At 39.4% G+C, this 18,363-nt stretch overlaps 2 protein-coding genes and 1 pseudogene across 4 annotated transcripts in view; 2 read left to right on the forward strand and 1 right to left on the reverse strand.

Annotated features, from left to right (window-relative positions):
* Positions 1-18,363, reverse strand: part of Rgl1 (ral guanine nucleotide dissociation stimulator like 1) — a 265,738-nt gene that overhangs the window by 239,238 nt on the left and 8,137 nt on the right. The gene's annotated exons all lie outside the window — the stretch shown is intronic.
* LOC109690233 (cell division control protein 42 homolog pseudogene) lies at positions 188-664 on the forward strand (annotated as a pseudogene).
* Positions 14,354-16,117, forward strand: Apobec4 (apolipoprotein B mRNA editing enzyme catalytic polypeptide like 4). Its single transcript, XM_020169426.2, is given in 2 exon segments — positions 14,354-14,940; positions 14,942-16,117. Coding segments are annotated over 2 exon segments (1,098 nt in total). The 5' UTR covers positions 14,354-14,364; the 3' UTR covers positions 15,464-16,117.

Genomic DNA, 18,363 nt, shown 5'->3' on the forward strand with positions numbered 1-18,363 from the left:
GTGGACACTGACCTAGTTTGTATGTACAGACAAAAGACACAGAGCAGCCAACTCAATGTTGAAGAACAAAGTTGCAGGACAGACATTACCCAATGTCAAGTACTGCAGAGTGCTCAATCCATCAGTGGAGAAGCTGAGGTCAACTTCAAATCTGAAGCATTCAAAGTGGATGCGAATGATTTCAGCAATGCAGACAATTAAGTGCACTGTTGTGGGTAGTGATGCTAATTGTGAAACGTGTCTCCTGATGCAACAAATACCCTTCCAAATATGTGCTGGCTGTCTTTGACAACTATGCAGTCACAGTTATGATTGGTGCTTTTTGATATTTCGGGACAAGAGGACCATGACAGAATATGACAGCTGAGTTATCCACAAACAGATGTATTTCCACTCTGTTTTTCAGAGGTCTCTCAATGAAAATGTGAAGGAAAAGTGTGTGCCTGAGATAACTCACCACTGTTCAAAGACTCTGCCATTGACAAACTTGCCAAGAACAAGCGGAAGCCTGTAACTGCAGGGTGCGCTGAAAAGCTGGCCTGTGATCTGAAGGCTGTCAAGTATGTGGAGTGTGCTGCACTCACACAGAGGCCTGAAGAATGCTGCTGTCAATACAGTGTTGGCTTTCCTGGAGCCCTTAGAACCAAAGAAGAGCTGCAGATGAATTAAATGAACAAAAACCCTTCGCAGATCAGCCTGAGGTTTGTTATTTTCCCTTCATCTCTTACTCATTTGGCAGGCATCATAATGTTGATTTTGTCTCTTCATTTTTCCACAGTAGCAATAGGACAAATGGAAAAATCTTTGGACTGGGAGGTGGAAACTCAGGTTCTAACTGGGGCAAGGACAAGAAATACAATGGAGCAAAAGCAGTCTTTTAAAGGAATGGTGCTGGAACTGGGCTTCGAAATGTAAAACATGAATCTAGACGAAGACCTCAAATGAATCAGACTGCAGTATAAATGCAAAACTATGGAACTCCTAGAAGATGACATAGGATAAAATCTAGGTAACGCTGAGTATGGTAAAAACTTTACATACAATGTTAAAGGCACAATCCATGCAAGAAATACTTTGTAAGTTGGACTTCATTAAAACTTAAATCTTCTCCCATGTGTTCTATTACCAAAAAAATCTCCCACTGTATGAGCAACTGAGGCAATATTGAATTGACGACTGCATTCTTTAGGTCTTTCTGCTGTATGAATGCCAGGAAGGTAAGAATAACAAGTCAAAGAATAAAGGAAAATACCTGCAGAAGACACACCTGATAACAGACTGTTCTCTACAACATACAATATATTCTCAAAACTCAACAACCTAAATAAGAAAACAAACAACCCAGTTTTAAAAATGAGCAAAAGATTTGGACAGACACCTCAGCAAAGAAGATATACAGATGTTACCCAGTTACATGGAGGTACATGCTTGTAATCCTGGCACTCAGGAGGCTGAGATGGGAGAACTGTAAGTTTGAGGGCATTCTCGGCTACATACTAAGATAGCAAAACACTATCTCAAAAAAGGAGAAGGAGAAATACAGATGTCAAATGATCATATGAAAAGCTCAATACCATCTGATCTTAGGGAACTGCAAATTGAAGCAATAATGAGACACATCTATTAGGACAGCCAAAATCCAAAACACTGATACTACCAAATACTGGCAAGGATTGGAGTACCAAGTGGGAATTACCAATGGGAATGCAAACCAGCACACATGAGAAAAGTTTGGTAACTTATTATTAAATTAAATATGATTCTTCACCATTTGATCCAGCAGCGATGCTCCTTAGTATTTACCCAAAGGAACTGAGAACATATCCAAAAAAAAAAAAAAAAAACCTGCACAAGGATGCTTATAGCAGCTTTATTCATAAAGTTGGAAGCAACCAACCCATCCCTCAGTAGATGGACAGATAACTGTGGCACTCCAGATGATGTGTTGTTATTTAGCACAGAAAGAAATGAATTCTCAAGCATGAAAAGATATGAAGGAATCTCAAATAGATATCAGTGAAAGAAGCCAATCTGAAAGGCTACATGCTGTATTACTCCAAATATATGACCTTCTGGAAGAAGCAAAAAACTACAGAGACAGTACAAAGATTAATGGTTACCCCTACCCCCAGTTACCACTGATAATACTGGTTACCAGTGACTGGGGGAAGAAGGGATGAATAAGCGGAGCAGAGAGAACTTTTAGGACAGTGAAACCATTGTATATGATAATACAATAGTGGGTACAGGCTATTATGCATTTGTCAAAACACACAAGACATATGACGAAAGTGAACTCTAACATAAACTATGGACTTTGAATAAGAATTGTCAATGTAGATTCATCAATTTTAACAAATATATATTCTGATGCAGGATTGTTAATGGTGGGGGAAGTTGCACATGTGTGGACACAGGGGTTATATGGGGACTCTCTGTACTCTCCCCTCAATTTTTTTTTTCATTTATTTATTTTTTTTTTTCATTTTTCTTTTATTATTCATATGTGCATACAAGGCTTGGTTTATTCCCCTCAATTTTCTGTGAACCTAAAACTACTCCAAAAAAATGTATTAACTTACTTAAAAAAAAAAAAAGAATTGCTAGCAGGGTGCATTGGCTCATGCCTATAATACTAGTTACTCAGGAGGCAGAAATCGATAGGATGGAATTTGAGGCCAGTCCAGGCAAAAAGTCCACAAGACCCCATCTCAACCAATAAAAAGCTGGGTGTGGTGGTGTGCAGATTAAAGTCTAAGCCGGCCTAGGCATAAACAAGAGACCCTAGCTCAAAACTAACCAAAGCAAAATTGGCTAGGGTCCTGGTTCAGATGATAGAGCACTTGCCTACCAAGCACAAGGCCCTGATTTCAAACCCCAGTACCACAAAAAAAAAAAAAAAAAAAAAACCAGAACTACTGATGGACACAATCACATCAATGAATCTCAAACACATTATTTTGGCCAGTAAGCAAAAGTAGCCAGAGTCAGAGTTGCACAATTGATGACTCCATTTACAGACAGTGTCTGACTCACAATGGTTCAACTTGTGAAATGACATTAGAAGGAATTATATGTCAAATTTTGAACTTCTCTGTTTTCCAGGCCAGTCACATGGTCACCATGCTGCTGGTGAACTCCCATGCTCAGTAGGCTGGGGAGATCAAATGCACGCTCAACCTAAGATGGTCTCAGCCTACAGTGGACGGAATGGGATGAATCCTCACTGCACACACAGGAGCATCAGTGTAGGAAACTTTGGAAAAGAGAAATCCAATCTACAGTGACAGCAAATAGATCCTATTTGCCTAGAGCCAGGAGGGGGGCAATCTATGGGGCAGGGAAACTTAGGGTTGGGAGAACTGTTCAATGATTTTATTATAACATATGTACATAATTTGTGAAGACTGCATGTTTAATATGAATGCATTTCATTCTGTGTAAACTACATCTCAAAAAAGTTAACTTAAAGTTGTTTCCCCTTTTAGGCTGGCAGAGTGGCTCAAGCAGTGTAACACCTGCGTAGCAACCACAAGGCCCTGAATTCAACCCCCAAGTACTGCCAAAAATATTTATTTTCCTTTTCTTTCCTCTTTGCTATTTTCCCACACATTCTTATCATGACATACTTTTCCTAATTTTCTTCTTTCTTAACTTTATCACTGTCTCACTTTTGAAGCATGGTTTTCTTATTTATCTTAAAGGTAGGTGACACATTGGAAATTATTTTCTCTTCCATAAAGGAAGGAGTATACTCTCCAGGGTAAGAGTGCTCTGGGCTCAAGTGCAAGTTTTACCAATAACTAGCTTTGTGATCTTGAACAACCAATCCTAAGCCCAAATTTCCTTATCTGTAAAATGGAAATTATAATTCCCAACTTTTAGGGATGTAAGGCTTATAAGAAGTTTGGGCACAGAAGAGGCATTTGCTAAATGTTAGTCTCTGCACAACAAACTATAATTTTTTCACTTAAATTCTTCATCATTCCCCAACATCACCCAATACCAAAGCCAGACACAAGAAAAAAAATACAAACTACAGGCCAAAATCATTGCTGAACACAGGTGTAAAAAGTCCTCAATAAAACTAGTAAACCAAACTCAACAACCCAGCCAAAAGATTATACACCATGACCAAGTAGGATTTGTACCTGGAGTGCAAGGATATTTTAACATATGCAAAGCAGAATGAAAAATAAAAACTGTATGATCATCTCAACAGATGCAAAAAAAAAAAGAAGATAAATGTCAACATCCTTTTGAAAACCCCAACAAAAAAGATGTAGAAGGATATTTCTTCAACACAATAAAGACTGCTTATGAAAAGCCCATGTGAACATCATGATCGACGGAAAAAACGAAAACTTTTCTTCTACGATTCAGTCCAAGAGGGACGTCTACTTCTATTCAACTTAATAGACGAGAAAAAGAAATAAAGAGCATTCAAATTGGAAAGAAAGAAATAAAATTATTCCTGTTTGTAGAAGACATGATCTTATGTGAAAACCCTAATGACTCCAACAAATTCAGTAAAGTAACAGGATGTAAAATCAACATACACAGTCAGGTGCAGTGGCTCTTAACTATAACCCCAGCTATTCAGGAGGCAGAAATTGGGAGAATCTCAGTTCAAGACCAGCCCACATAAAAACTTAGTGAGATCCTCCATCTCAACCAACAAGCCAGGCATGGTGAAGCACATCTGTAAACCCAGCTACATGGAAGGACATAGGTAGGAGAATGACAGTCTAAAAGTATCCCAGGGCAAAAACCTAAGACCCTATCCAAAAAATAACTAAAGAAAGAGGAATGGGATAATGACTCAAGTGGTAGAGTGCCTGCCTAGTAAATGCAAAGCCCTGAGTTCAAACCTTACTGCCGCCAAAAAAAAAAAAAGCTTGGTGATGGCTCAGGGTAGAGCCCTACCGAGGCAGCACAACACCCTGAGCTGAAACCCCAGTACTAGCATATCAACGTACAAAACTGATTTATTTTCAAAACATCAGATGCATCTTTTTACACCAATATCAAGAAAGTCTTCCTATGAAACAAAACCAACTGAATTGATGTGATCAGTTACATGGTAAAAACTATGAATTACATAAGGACTAATGCATTAGGTTTGAGGCTTTTCTTTTATATAACATTGAATCAGACTATAAACAAATGTTAATTTATTGTGAGGTGTGATGGTTATCCAGGGGGAAGTTCTGTAAAGAAAGTTTGAGCTATGTAATAAACCTTTAGGGGTTTTACTATATCAAAAAAAAAAATAAGTTTAGGTCCAACTGTGTGTGTGTGTGTGTGATGTTTGGAATCAAACCCATGAAAGCATTCTAACACTTACATATATCCCCAGCTCAACTTTTTAAAGATTTGACAGTCAGAGTTCTCTATTTGTCTAAAATCTTCAGATTAATAATCTTAATATTTCCAAACAAGGAGGAAATCCAACATGTTTTTAGCAATAGATGACTATGAGGACAAAATGAATATTAGAAGTTTGGAAGAACAAGGTTTCTACAGATTGTTATGCTGTGTTTCATAATTTAACAACTATTATCAATGAAGCAACAATGATTCTAACATAGCACATCTGCAAAAAGTGGTTACCAGCTATCTGATGAAACTGACAGAATGACTGTAATTTAACCGTTTATCAAAAGATACAAATATAGGAAATTCATTGACCCATGATCCATTAACTTTTTAGAAATATAATTAAAATTTAATATAACTTGACAGGATAAATTGTTGGAACAGGTCACTAATAAAGGATTGACAATGAATTTTAAAAATATGACATCATTTACTTCATTTCAAACAAATGTTAAAAATTAATACACTGAGCTTGTGATGTTGCTTTGGAGTTTCCTCCTATAGTCCATCAACATACTTCTTGAAACTGGCTTTGTCTATTATGCTGCTATCAAAGTAAAACGTAAAAACAACGTAGATATATACCTCTTTTTTGGGGTTTGAACTCAGGGCCTCATGCTTGCTAGGTGGGCTCTCTACCACTTGAGCCCCTCTGCCGGCCGAAATATGTATCTAGATATACACAACTAGCGTTGTCATCAATTCAACATAGATTAAAAAACAGGCAAGAAGCTAGTTGTTTGGTCACAAATAAAAACATAATTTTTAAGTTTTTATAGATTTGTTTATACCTGTTGAACTAATTACAGAAAAATGGGCTTACATTTTGAATGTCTTTTTGTTCTCTCTTTTTTTATAAAAAGTTTTTTTTTGGATTTTTTTTTTTAAGTATTAGTGCATGATGGTTTTGAAATTTAAATTGGTCCTACCACACACTTTGAAGCCTTTAGAGCCATCTAAACTGAAGTAAAAATAGTGCCTTCGTCCTACACTTTTCCTCAGTGTAAGTTTAAGGAGTCACCTTTAACCCACACATTGGCTGCTGTTTCTCTAGACAGTGGGAGGAATCCTCAAAGCCTATGGAGTCAGCTGAGGAAGGCAGTAAACTGAAAGCTCCCTGCTGTTAGGACTGTGCTGCCACCCTGTGGCCATTTTGTTTATGACCCCCAAGCTAGAGATCCATCCTTTGCTTTTTTGCTTCCCTTTCCTCTCAACCCCAACACTTTCCCATCTAATTACCCAGTGAGCTCCGTAAAACCTATTGAATTCTCTGCCCTTCTTTATTGCATGCTTACTTTTTAAATTCAGTCCCTGTTTTCAGGTAGTTGCTACAGATAAGTAAACTTGAGCGTTGTTATTCAGTGTCCGACCAAACCACAAAAAAAGCAATAAATTGTGTGATTAGTTAAGCACAGTAGGTTCAGAAAAAGTTAATCAGCTTAGCAATAAAATATAAATAATTTTACTTCCTGCCACCCAAAAAGAACATCACTACATATGCAGCAACCAGCAACACACAAGACATCCTGGACACATCCCAGACTGGATTGCCAAAACATAGATTAACAATTCATGGAGTGTTAAAGTGACTAAGTGCCTTTTTAATGTAGATAATTTTAGGAGAGCTTAGCCTTTGTAAATCTTCTTCATTATAATTGCATATTACTTTTTATGTAAATAATATATGTCATAACTCATCTGGACAAAGATGAAACACAGCAGATTACCTACAAAGTCAGAAGAAAGGAGTCTGGTAGGGAAGCTAGATATTATTTCCAAGCTTTTTTCTTTGCATGGGTGTCCATTTAGCAAATAGAATTATTAAGAGAAACCATGGCCAAGGTCCTTGTGACAATGAAATTCAGTTTTCAAAGTTATTCTGAGCAAACTAAATGGAACTTTGCAAAGCCACTCTTCCTTGGAATCTTCCTACATCTAATAGACAAGTTCCTTTTAAAAATGTTAGCAACTGCTTACAAAAGTCAACTCAAATGGATCAAAGACTTAAATGTAAGAACCCAAATCATTAAACAACTATACATTGTTCTGTACAAAAAAAAATTTAGATTTGACCCAAAGTGCACAAGCAACAAAAGCAAAAGTTGGCTCTGCACAGCACAGGAAAATAGAGTGAAAAGACAATCTATAGGAGAAAATATTTACAACTTATTCATCTGACAAGGGATTAATATCTAGGCTACACAAAGAACTGAACAGGCTACATAAAGAACTGAAAAATAATAACATAATTTTAAAATGGGTAAATGATCTGAGTAGACATGTCTCAAAAGAAGATACACAAATGGCCAACAAGGGTATGCAAAAGTGCTCAGCATCACTCTTCATCAGGGAAATGAAAATCAAAACCACAATGAACCACAAACTATCTCACTCTAGTTAGAATGACTACTATCAAAAAGACAAAAAAATGTTGACAAAGATGTGAGGAAAGGGGAACTCTCCTATAGTGTTTGTGGGGATGTAATTAGTACAGCCATTATGAAAACAATATGGAGGTTCTTTTAAAAATTAGAAAGAGTTACCATATGATCCAGCAACTCCACTACTGGGCATATACCTAAAGGAAAGGAAAGGAAATATGCGTGTCAAAGAAGCATCTGCACTCCCATGTTTATTGGAGCACTACTCAAAATAGTCAAGAAATGGAACCAACCTAGGTGTCTAACAATAGATGAATCGATAAAGAAAAAATGTAGAACACGGATCAACTGTCACTTTTACATTTACAAGTCCACTCAGTCAGGAGATGCTGTGAAAATGGAGGCAAGGATGGAGCAACAGGGACACGAACCATGGCAAATGGTGCTGAAGGAATGAGCTGCAATAGAGCAAGCACCAAAGCAGCACGGAGAAAGTGTGACGCAAAAACCCAGCTGAGGAATTACTGAGTCCACCTGAGACCCTCAGAAAGCACAGAAACCAAGTTAAAATACCAACCTGGAGGAGCCCCTTGGACAAGACATGACACCTGCTGCAGTGGCCACTGGAGTCTGCTCATAGAAGCAAGTCAAGAGCAGCCACGCTGCAAGAGGCAGAAGGAGCCTTGTGGGTGCTCATCCCCAAAAGTTATGTTTAGAGCACATATGCTTAGGAACTCTTGGTAGTTATTAACAAAAACACACAATGGCTATCACCACTCCCTTGTTCAAGTGGCTTGAGGAAGAGGAAAGGACATAATTGAGAGCAAGCACAACGAATCATGACTCTCAATGTGTCTGGTGTGTAGGGAGACGGGGAGAGGTAAAGGGAGGTAAGGGAGAAGATGGAGAATGATGAAGGGAGATCCAGGAGCACAGCTTGTCTTAACCGAGGGGAACCACAATGCACCAACCTCCAGAGTCTCCAGAGAACTTAGAGAAAGGAAAGTGTTAACTTACAATAACTCAGGTTTGTAGAGAGACAAGAGTTCCCCCTTCAGGCACCATGGGCCTAGTAGTTCAAAGTGGCTCCCTTTCCAGAAGTCAGCTCAATCTCACAGAAAGGTGAGCCTCTTAAGGAGAGGCCAGGCACCCACACAGACAAGAGAACCACTAAATCTTGTCCACACATCAAGCCCACATGTGTTCTAGGCCAGGAGGAAGGTGCTGAGGCAAGACTTGATTCTTACCATCACAGGGAGAAAAACCCTAACACGTTTACTTAAACAGCCACATATCACCCTTTCATCCAGACAAGAATATGCAGTCGTGTATATTTTCATCTTAGAACAGGTGGTTTCATATGCAAATAAAGTAGTAAGTGTCAGAGCCGTATCCTAGCAGTAGCTCCTTTGCAAACGTTACCATGGCACCAATTCAACAGTGTTCTTAGAGGCAGCCACACCTCAGCAAGGTTTTTCTAACTTGGGACAGCCAAGTTCAAAGAACTAGTAGACAGAAACTGCGAAAGAGTCCTGAACCCACATGTTGTAGGTGAATACTTACAATACAGTGCCCTCAAAAGCTACTTGAAACAGGGCATGGGACTCAGAGGAGAAGGAAAGGAAATGAATCGTCTCCTATAACACCTGGAATGTGATCCAAGCCTGGAGACAAAATGACGGTAATTATAACCGCTAACATTTGTTTTTAGTTGTTACCAGATTGCGCACAGATTGGAAGGGCAAACTCCATTCTCCAATTCCTCCAGTGAAAATTGTGCTTTACAGTTCTCTCTGAATCCTAGTTGGATGAAAAGAGAGAAGACTGTCCTTACAGTGTGGTTCATTTGTGTTAACATTAGGAAGGCTGTCCTCCTATGGCCCCAGTCCAGGGCCACTCACAGCTGGATGTGAGAGAAAGACCCTCTGCAGGTTGGGCTCTACGTATCTCTGGTTGTCACTGCCAGCAGGTCCACTCTAGAGAGGGCATTGTGTACTTCCTAAGAGCTGACAAGCAGAGGGCAAGGACTACATAGTAGGGACATGGGCAGCCAGGGAAACAAGTTTCAACCCACCTGGCTTGTGAACCAGTCGAGGTTGCTGAGGTACGCCCTGGGCCACACAGGGCACAGCTCTGTCTGGTTAGGGAGAATGAAGGAACAGATAGCAAAAGTTATCAATACAAGAGAGTCTGTGATCAATGACAAACTGATCAATAAGCCATGAATTCTGTAAGAGCTCAAAGGGGGCAGGAGATCTTTCCTGCTTCCCTTTCTAAAGAGGCTGATCAAAAAACAAGTCCAGAGAGATCCTACATCAACAGAGAACTATAGTTGGTTGACACTGAAAAGTCATCAAGAATGGGACTCCAGGGCTCCCTCCGTTGCATACATCAGAGCCACTGGTCACCAAGTTCTCCTTAAAGAGTAATGTACCACTTCTGGCTAAAATAGAAATAGGTGAGGGATTACAAAGAAAAGAGTGGCCAGAGAGGCAATCAGGAATGTCCATTTTGCTGCCTTTATCATAAAAGAGACAAAGGCCTTTGCTCTTCTAAGGGGTAATTGTGAGATCATTATATATAGTTCACTCCACACAAATAGCAGCTTAAAAAATAATAATAAAGGCAGAAAAGGGCCTCTTGCTACTGTTTCCATAACATTTATGGAACAAAATACTAACACACAAAGAAGAAGTTTATACCCCAATTTCTGGTAATTCCTTCTTGGTCTATTCCGGTCTTGTTGAGATATATGGGTGTGTTCTACATAATATAGTCATGTTTTATATCCTGCATTTTCACCTATACTGTGTCATAGCATTTTCTATGGGTGTGTTGAAATCGTAATCTGAGTAGCAACCTGGACATCAGGTGTGTTACCCACTGGTGGACCACAGTAAGGGCACAATAATCAAGGGTAAGAATTGAGGTTTGTGTGTGTGTTTGTTTGTTAACAATGCTGGGGTTTGAACTCAGCTCTGTACTTGCTAAGCAGGTGCTCTGCCACTTGAGCCATGCCCCCAGCTGGTTCCCACAAGTTTTGATAAAGAGATACAGTATGATGAGCAGGGCTGAGAGGAGGAAATTCAGGGAATAAAACATGGTCAGGTTCAAGCAGGAAAGAGTGCTGAGTTCCAAGAGCTGTGTCCATTGCTAAGAGTTAAAATCCAGCTTCCTGGAGCAAAAGCTATTACAAGAATGAGGGAGGCTCAAAGGCAGGAATTCAGTTGCATCAGGAAAATCCAATACTAAGGAGGAAGCTGGAGCAAAAGTCCAACCCTGTGGATGAAGCTGATATGGCAGAAGTTAAAAAAGTCGTCTTGGGTATGTGGTGCCAGAGTCACTGCAGGAACAGTAGTCATGAGGATATGGGTGACATGATTATAGCCATATTTCACCCATAGCTGAATTGAGGCTCTTAAAACAGTTTCTTCCCAGGACAGGATTAGAACACGAACTCTGCAGGTTTCAGTCTATCAAACACAAGCTGTATCAAACACAGCAGTGATTTGAGTTGATAAGAATTGAGAAGGCAGATACAAGTTGCATTTTAAAAAGTGAAGAATATATTTTACTGCAATGGTCAATTTACCTCATTTGTATTTTCTGCCTTATATTTTGCTGTCTGGACAAAGTTAAATGGAAACAATGAAAACACAGATACCAAAGAAAATGTAGGGAATACTTAATTGTGCTTAATGGAGAAGGCTTTTCTAAATACAACAGGAAAAAAATGAATCTTAAGGAAAAGATTTGACTATATAAAAATGTAAAATTTGGTACAAATGAAATACCAGCATAGGCTGGGTGTGGTCGTGCACACCCAGAATCATAGTTACTCATCAGAGTCATAGTTCAAGGCTATCATGAGCAAAAAGTTAGCAAGATTCTCTCTCAAAAAACAAACTTAAAAAAAAAAAAGCAAAAGGTCTGGGGCACAGCTCAAGTGGCAAAGCTGTTGCTTAGCAAGTGTGAGGCCCTGCATTCATTCCCCAGTACTGAACATACATATTCATCTCTATCAGCATAATTATACATATATATATATATTATATTATCAGCATAATTAAAAGCTTCTATAAATCAGGTAAAATATTTTCAAGAAATATGACAGAGGTAGTATTTTTGGTATACAAAGAGATCTTGTAAATCAGTAATGAAAACTTCAAACAAACAAAAGAGGTAAGGGACCGGGCATGGAGGCACATATCTGTAATCTCAGCTACTTGGGAAGTGGGATTTTGTCAGCCCAGGCAACGTTAGCAATTACCCTATCTGAAAAATAAGCCAAGTAAGGCACGATAGTGCATGCCTGTGGTCCCAACTACTCCTTGGGCAGAGGTGGGAGATTACAGTTGAAGATTAGCCCAGTCAAAGTTAGCCCAAGACCCTGTCTGAAAAAACAAACTAAAGAGAGGCAAAGAAAGGACTGGGGACCTGCCTCAAATGGTATGGGCTTGCCTAGCAAGCAGGAGGCCTTCAGTTCAATCCCCAGTACACCAAAAAGCAAAGGTAAGGGATCAAGAACATTTACAAGCATGTGAAATATGTTCAGTCTCACTAGGAACAGGAAAGTATACTTTATAACAATGAAAAGATACCAGTGCTCAATGCTCACTTCTCAAATTGCCAAACTGGGTGATAAAAATCACTGGGAGTTTGCCTTCTTAGGAAGCAATTTGAGAAAGTTGACCTGATACTATAATTACAGTATTCTACACGTGAGAATCAGAGATAGGAGAAATTTACTTACAGAAATATTCATCAAAGAAGCATTGCTTCTAATAATTAAAAGAGGTAAGTACCTGAAATACTAATTAGCCATGAATATTGTGTTTAGGGAGAATTTTTAATAACATGGATATATGCCATGACACAAGTGAAAAGGTAGGGTACAACTATGACTTTATGTTATGTGTACATATATATATGTATGTATGTGTGTGTATGTATATGTGCATATAAATATCAAAAAGACTGCAGGGAATAGACCATAGACTGGTTAACTGGAAAATAAACTGATGAGTTTTTTTTCTCCTTTATATATCAGTATTGCAAAAATTTTTTCATAAGTAACACATAATGCTTATATAACAGTTAGTTTAAAACATTTTAAAAATTATTACAATACCAGAGATAGTTGCTTAGGAACAATGACGACTGAAGGAATATTTTTAAAGGAAAAAGAATTACTTAAAAAGCTCAACAGTTCAGATTTAATATTCCAGAAACTACTGATTTGCAATATTCTAAACAATGCATATTTGCTTCCTACAATAGTAATTTTTCAAAAGTCCTCTAATAAGCCAGGTGCTGGTGGCTCACGTCTATAATCCTAGCTACTTGGGAGCCTAAGATCAGGAGGACTGCAGTTTGACACCAATGTAGGCAATAGTTCAGGAAACCTCAACTCCAAAGTAACCAAAGAAAAATGGATTGGACATGTGGTAGAGTACCTGCTTTGCAAGTACCTGCATTATAAGTGTGAAGCCCTGAGCTCAAACCCCAGTCCCACAAAAAAAAAAAAAAGTCCTCCAACAAGACCCACCCACTGGAAATAAAACTCTCAAATGTCAGTGAACGAGTATCCACCACCCAAACAATACATAAGGGGCACTTCTAGAAGTCTCCACCATTAAGCAAACTAGACCCCGAGATACAGTTCTGAAAATGGTGATAGCCAGTTTTAAATGTAAGCACACTTAAAACCTCTACACAATATATCAGACATCTTTGTTCAGGGAAGAGACAAAGGGGAAATCATGAACAAAATGCCAACCCCCTGCTCATTTCTTTGAACATTTTTTTTTTTTTTGGTGGGACTGGGGTTTAAACTCAGGGCTTTGTGCTTGTAAAGCAGGCACTCTAGTGCTTAAGCCACACTTCCAGTCCATTTTGTTCTGGTTATTTTGGAAATGGAGTCTCTTAAACTATTTGCCCTGGCTAGCCTTGAACCGAGATCCTCCCAAATAGCTAGGTTACAGGAGGTGTGGGCCAGCTCTTTGGGCTTTCATAAGCAGAAATCATCTAGATCACCTGATATTTGTACCATCACTACTGAGCTAATATTTATTGAGTCCTTACTATGTGTCAGGCACATAGAGAATTTTTTTATATTTACTCTATTACTCAAACCCCAAGACAGCCTTATGAGGTGGATACTATTGTTATCTTCATCTTATAGACAGGGAAGCTATGGCTCCCGGATCTTAAATAACTTACCAAAGCCACTAAGCTAGCAAATGGCAGAGCCCAGATTTGAAACCAGGCAGTCTGTTTCTAGAGCTTGCACTGTTAACCCATTTGCTCTACTGATTTGCAATATATGAAACAGGACAAGATAGTTCTGCATTTCTCTTTCATCTCCTCCCCACTCTCACAGAGCCTCAATAAAGAAAAATGACTCCTGAGCTTTGTAATTTATTCATATACATCACTGTCTTTTAGAATCAAAGATGTTACTATAGCTATGCTATCTATCTCCTTTAAAGAAAGGTAAGTCTCAACAAATTAATACACTGTCTTCAGTTTTTCGCAGCAATGGTTTTACACATAATTTCTCTTCCTTGTGTAGGTCTGCAGCTAGAAGACAATAAAGCCAGAAATGGAGCCCTTCTACGAGGAATACCTAGCACATGGTGGAACAATAGTCAAACCTTACTATTGGCTAAGCTTCTCTCTAGATTGTACGAACTGTCCTTACCATATTTGGACAGGTGAAGAAGCAAAAGTTCCTTACACAGAATTTCATCAGATCTTTGGATTCCCTCACGGGCCAACACCATATCCTCAAGCAAAACACCTCACGTTTTATGAACTAAAAACTTCTTCCGGTAGCCTGGTGCAAAAGGGCCATGCTAGCAATTGCACTGGGAATCATACCCACCCCGAATCAATGCTGTTTGAGATGAACGGTTACCTTGACTCAGCTCTCACCAAACACAAGAGCATCAGACACATCATTCTGTATTCCAGCAACTCCCCTTGTAACGAGGCTGAGCACTGCTGCATCAGCAAGATGTACAACTTCTTGACCATGTACCCAGACAGCACTCTCGGTATTTACTTCTCGCAGCTCCACCACACCGGGAGTGACTCTCCTGCCTCAGCATGGAACCGAGAAGCCCTCCGGAGCCTGGCCAGCTTATGGCCTCGGGTCACGTTGAGTCCAGTAAGTGGTAGGGTGTTGGCATTCTCTTCTGGACAACTTTGTTAGTGGTCTCTCAGGATCGGCAGTTTTCCAGCCCATTTTAGCAGGGAGAGCGCTGGCAGACAGGCACAATGCATATGAAATCAGCTCCATAACAGGAGTGAGGCCTTGCTTTACTGATGTTCCTCCCCAGATGAAAGAGAGTCAGAACACAAAAGCTCAGGCAGTTTTAGAGAACTATCCCTTAAACAATGTCCTTCCTGGACAGTCTTTTGAAGGAATGAGAGGACAATGGCCTCCCAACCTGAACCCGGTTCCTGTTGTTTTTGTGCTGGTGCCATATAGAGACCTACCACCACTCCATGTGGATCAAAACCCACATAAGCCCCGGAATGTGGTAAGGCACCTAAATATGCCTCAACCATCATTCCATGAAACCAAGAGTCTCAGAAAGCCTCCCACGGGAAGGCCAGTGGAGACAGTGGAAATCACAGAACGGCCTGTGAGTGGCCAGGAGGCAGACAAAAACAAGAAAAAGAAGTGGGAAAAATAAAATTTACATTTTATGAACGCACAAAACCAAAGGATTGCCAGAGAACTTATTAGACAACAAAAATCTGCAAATTTTCTCTTAGGTCTGAACTAGATGGAGATAAACTGATAGAATAAAAGCAAAACCTGAATTATTTACCATATCAATGATTATAAAGCTATCCTACTTTTAATGTAATCCAAAATGCTGCCATAAACAAGGTGATCCCTTTTACTTTGAAAGTGAGAGCAACAAAAAGGAGCCATTAGTCAATCACCTTGACTAAAAAAGCCCATGGACTAAATAGCTTCCTGGATTGGTTTTGGCATAAAATTTGCTGTGAGATACCTGGAGTTGCTAACATTAAGTGCTATCCACAAAAGCAAACCAGTGACTTTCTAATGGTTAAATTTGGACAGAAGATTTTAGGGAGCCCATTTTTCCTAAAATGATTCAAAACAATGTGGGGGGAAAAGTTCTTCTGCTAATTGATTACATACAGCTATAAAATTTGATTTTTGAAACCTACCCACCTGCTGAGTTTGATCTTTCCAGCTCAGAACTGTCTCTCCTGAGCAGATGATAGAAGCAGGATGCTATCTGAGATTCTCCAAAGACTCCCTCCATCACATGCTACATAAAACCCAAGCAACCCTTAACTGGTTTCCAAGGTTCCTTGGAAGTTCCTGGAGGACAAACATTCTCTCTCCTCTCTTTAGCTTTTCCCTTAGGACCTAGCAGCTGGATAGAGAGGTTGAATCTACAGCTCAACAAATTCACCAACCACTATTCCTCAATGACCCTCTCCACTCTAGCTCAGTGCCTGCTTAATACAGATCCCCAGCGCACAATGCATATGTATTTCCTTTTTTCCGGCCTCTTCCTCTTCTCTATTATATATTTGTACCTTTTCTTATAATCTTTTTTAAATCAGACTTCTCCTAGAAACTACTCCTTGACTAACTCTCTAAGCCAATTAAAGGAAACCACTTTGTTTATGTTTAATTCACATTTGCTGCTTCACTTACCTCTTGGAAATATGTAAAGGTGTGTTATAATGTACCTTCATTTGCAACTTGTTATTGAATTTTCTTAATATATATAAAGCAATGCTAATCTAATAAGGTAGTTTTCCATTATATTAAAACACATACTTCATAAAGAAGGAGGAGGAGGAGGAAATGAAAGAAAAAAATGTTTTATGAAGAGAATTAACATTATGATTAAAATAAAAGTTTTTAAAAGAAATTTCTATTGTTAGCCTGCAAATTTTTATAGAAATTACTATTTTCAATCATTATAAAAATAGATCCAGGGGCTGGGCACCAGTGGCTCATGCCTGTTGTAATCCTAGATACTCAGGAGGCAGAGATAAGGAAGATTGCAGTTCTAAGTCAGCCAGGACAGATAGTTCCGCGAGACCCTATCTCAAAAAACCCTTCACAAAAATAGGGCTGGTAGAGTGGCTCAAGGTGAAGGCCCTGAGTTCAAGCCCCAGTACTGCAAAAAAAAAAAAAAAAAAAAGATCCAGAGGCTGGGAATATAGCTCAGCTACAACCATGGGAAGGCATGATTGACATGTGTAAAATCCTGGGTTCAATTCTCCAACAACCTAACAACACACACACAAAGAAGATCCAATTTGTCAATCTGTTGCCATGAAATCTATCTCCAAAATGGTAAGATGGATGATAACATCATCAGGCTACAGATGATCTGAGTGTGAACCTGGACATCGGGGAAATATTGCCAGAACTACAGGAAAGAAAAGTGTCACAGCAGTTAAATTTTTGTACTGGTTAGACAAGACTTGGGTTAGGGAAAAGAATGTTACTAACAGGTCAAAAGTCCAAGCCAATATAGTCAAGCCATAGTCAGGACATTGTTAAGACAGCATAAATGATATATGACTTTAGCTGGGCATGGGATACATAGTGAGACCCTGTCTCAAAAAAGAAAAGATATATAGCTTGTTTCCTCATCTGTAATACCAGAGATATGAGCCAATACATCCATTTTATAGTAGGTAGAAGTTGACTTATTTGTCTACTTTGGGGGTACTGGGGTTTGAACTCAGGGCCTCACACATTATAGGCAGATGTTCTACCACTTAACAACAGCCCCACTCCAAGCTTGTTCTTCTCTATGCTAGGCAAGTACTTTGCCACTGAGCTACACCCCCAGCCCTGTGTTCTTTAAGGTTTGTTTCAGCTCTGTCTGCTATAAGAAGGCATACAATAAAGAAACACAATCTGCAGAGATCTCACAGGACAGTGATCAGGTCTTTGCTCCCTGCACAATGGGTTCTTAGTCAAGTCAGGTGGCCCAGATATTGAGGAAAAGAAGGAGAAGTTGGGTTCCTCCACCCTTCTTCAGCACCACAATACAAGTGGAAATTCCAAATAAAACAGAAGCCTAAAGCAGCTAGTGATACAGAGACCTAAAAAAGACTTGGGGTCTGTTCCAAGAAACCAATGAAGGTGAAGGGTTGAGAGCATTATCTTGGTGAATCTACCACAGTCCAAGGTTTGGTTCTCAGATTTATACTCCTAACTACCCAGTTAGTTAGTACAAGGAGAAATAGTCAGAGGAGACAGACTTACAAAGCTCCCAAGATCAGCATGCAAAGGCAGAAAGCTCATAGTGGATTGATCTCCAGTGAGAAAATCAGATCTGTACGCAAATACTGAAATGAGCCAGCCTATATAGTCTCTCCATGTAGATAAGCTCCATTCTAAACTAGATTATCATCAGAAGGCTGCTTTGTGGATCACAGGCGTTCACTACATAATTCAAAGGTTTGGTGCTAACAGATTCTGCATTTTCGTGCAGACAGGCATCTGCCACTTGGAATAAAACACTGGGATATGTGCAAGGGCACCTGTCTCCTGAACAGTGCTTGGGGGCCCAGGCGGTAAGAG

Source organism: Castor canadensis, chromosome 11 (assembly GCF_047511655.1).
Source record: "Castor canadensis chromosome 11, mCasCan1.hap1v2, whole genome shotgun sequence".
NCBI classification, from domain to species: domain Eukaryota; kingdom Metazoa; phylum Chordata; class Mammalia; order Rodentia; family Castoridae; genus Castor; species Castor canadensis.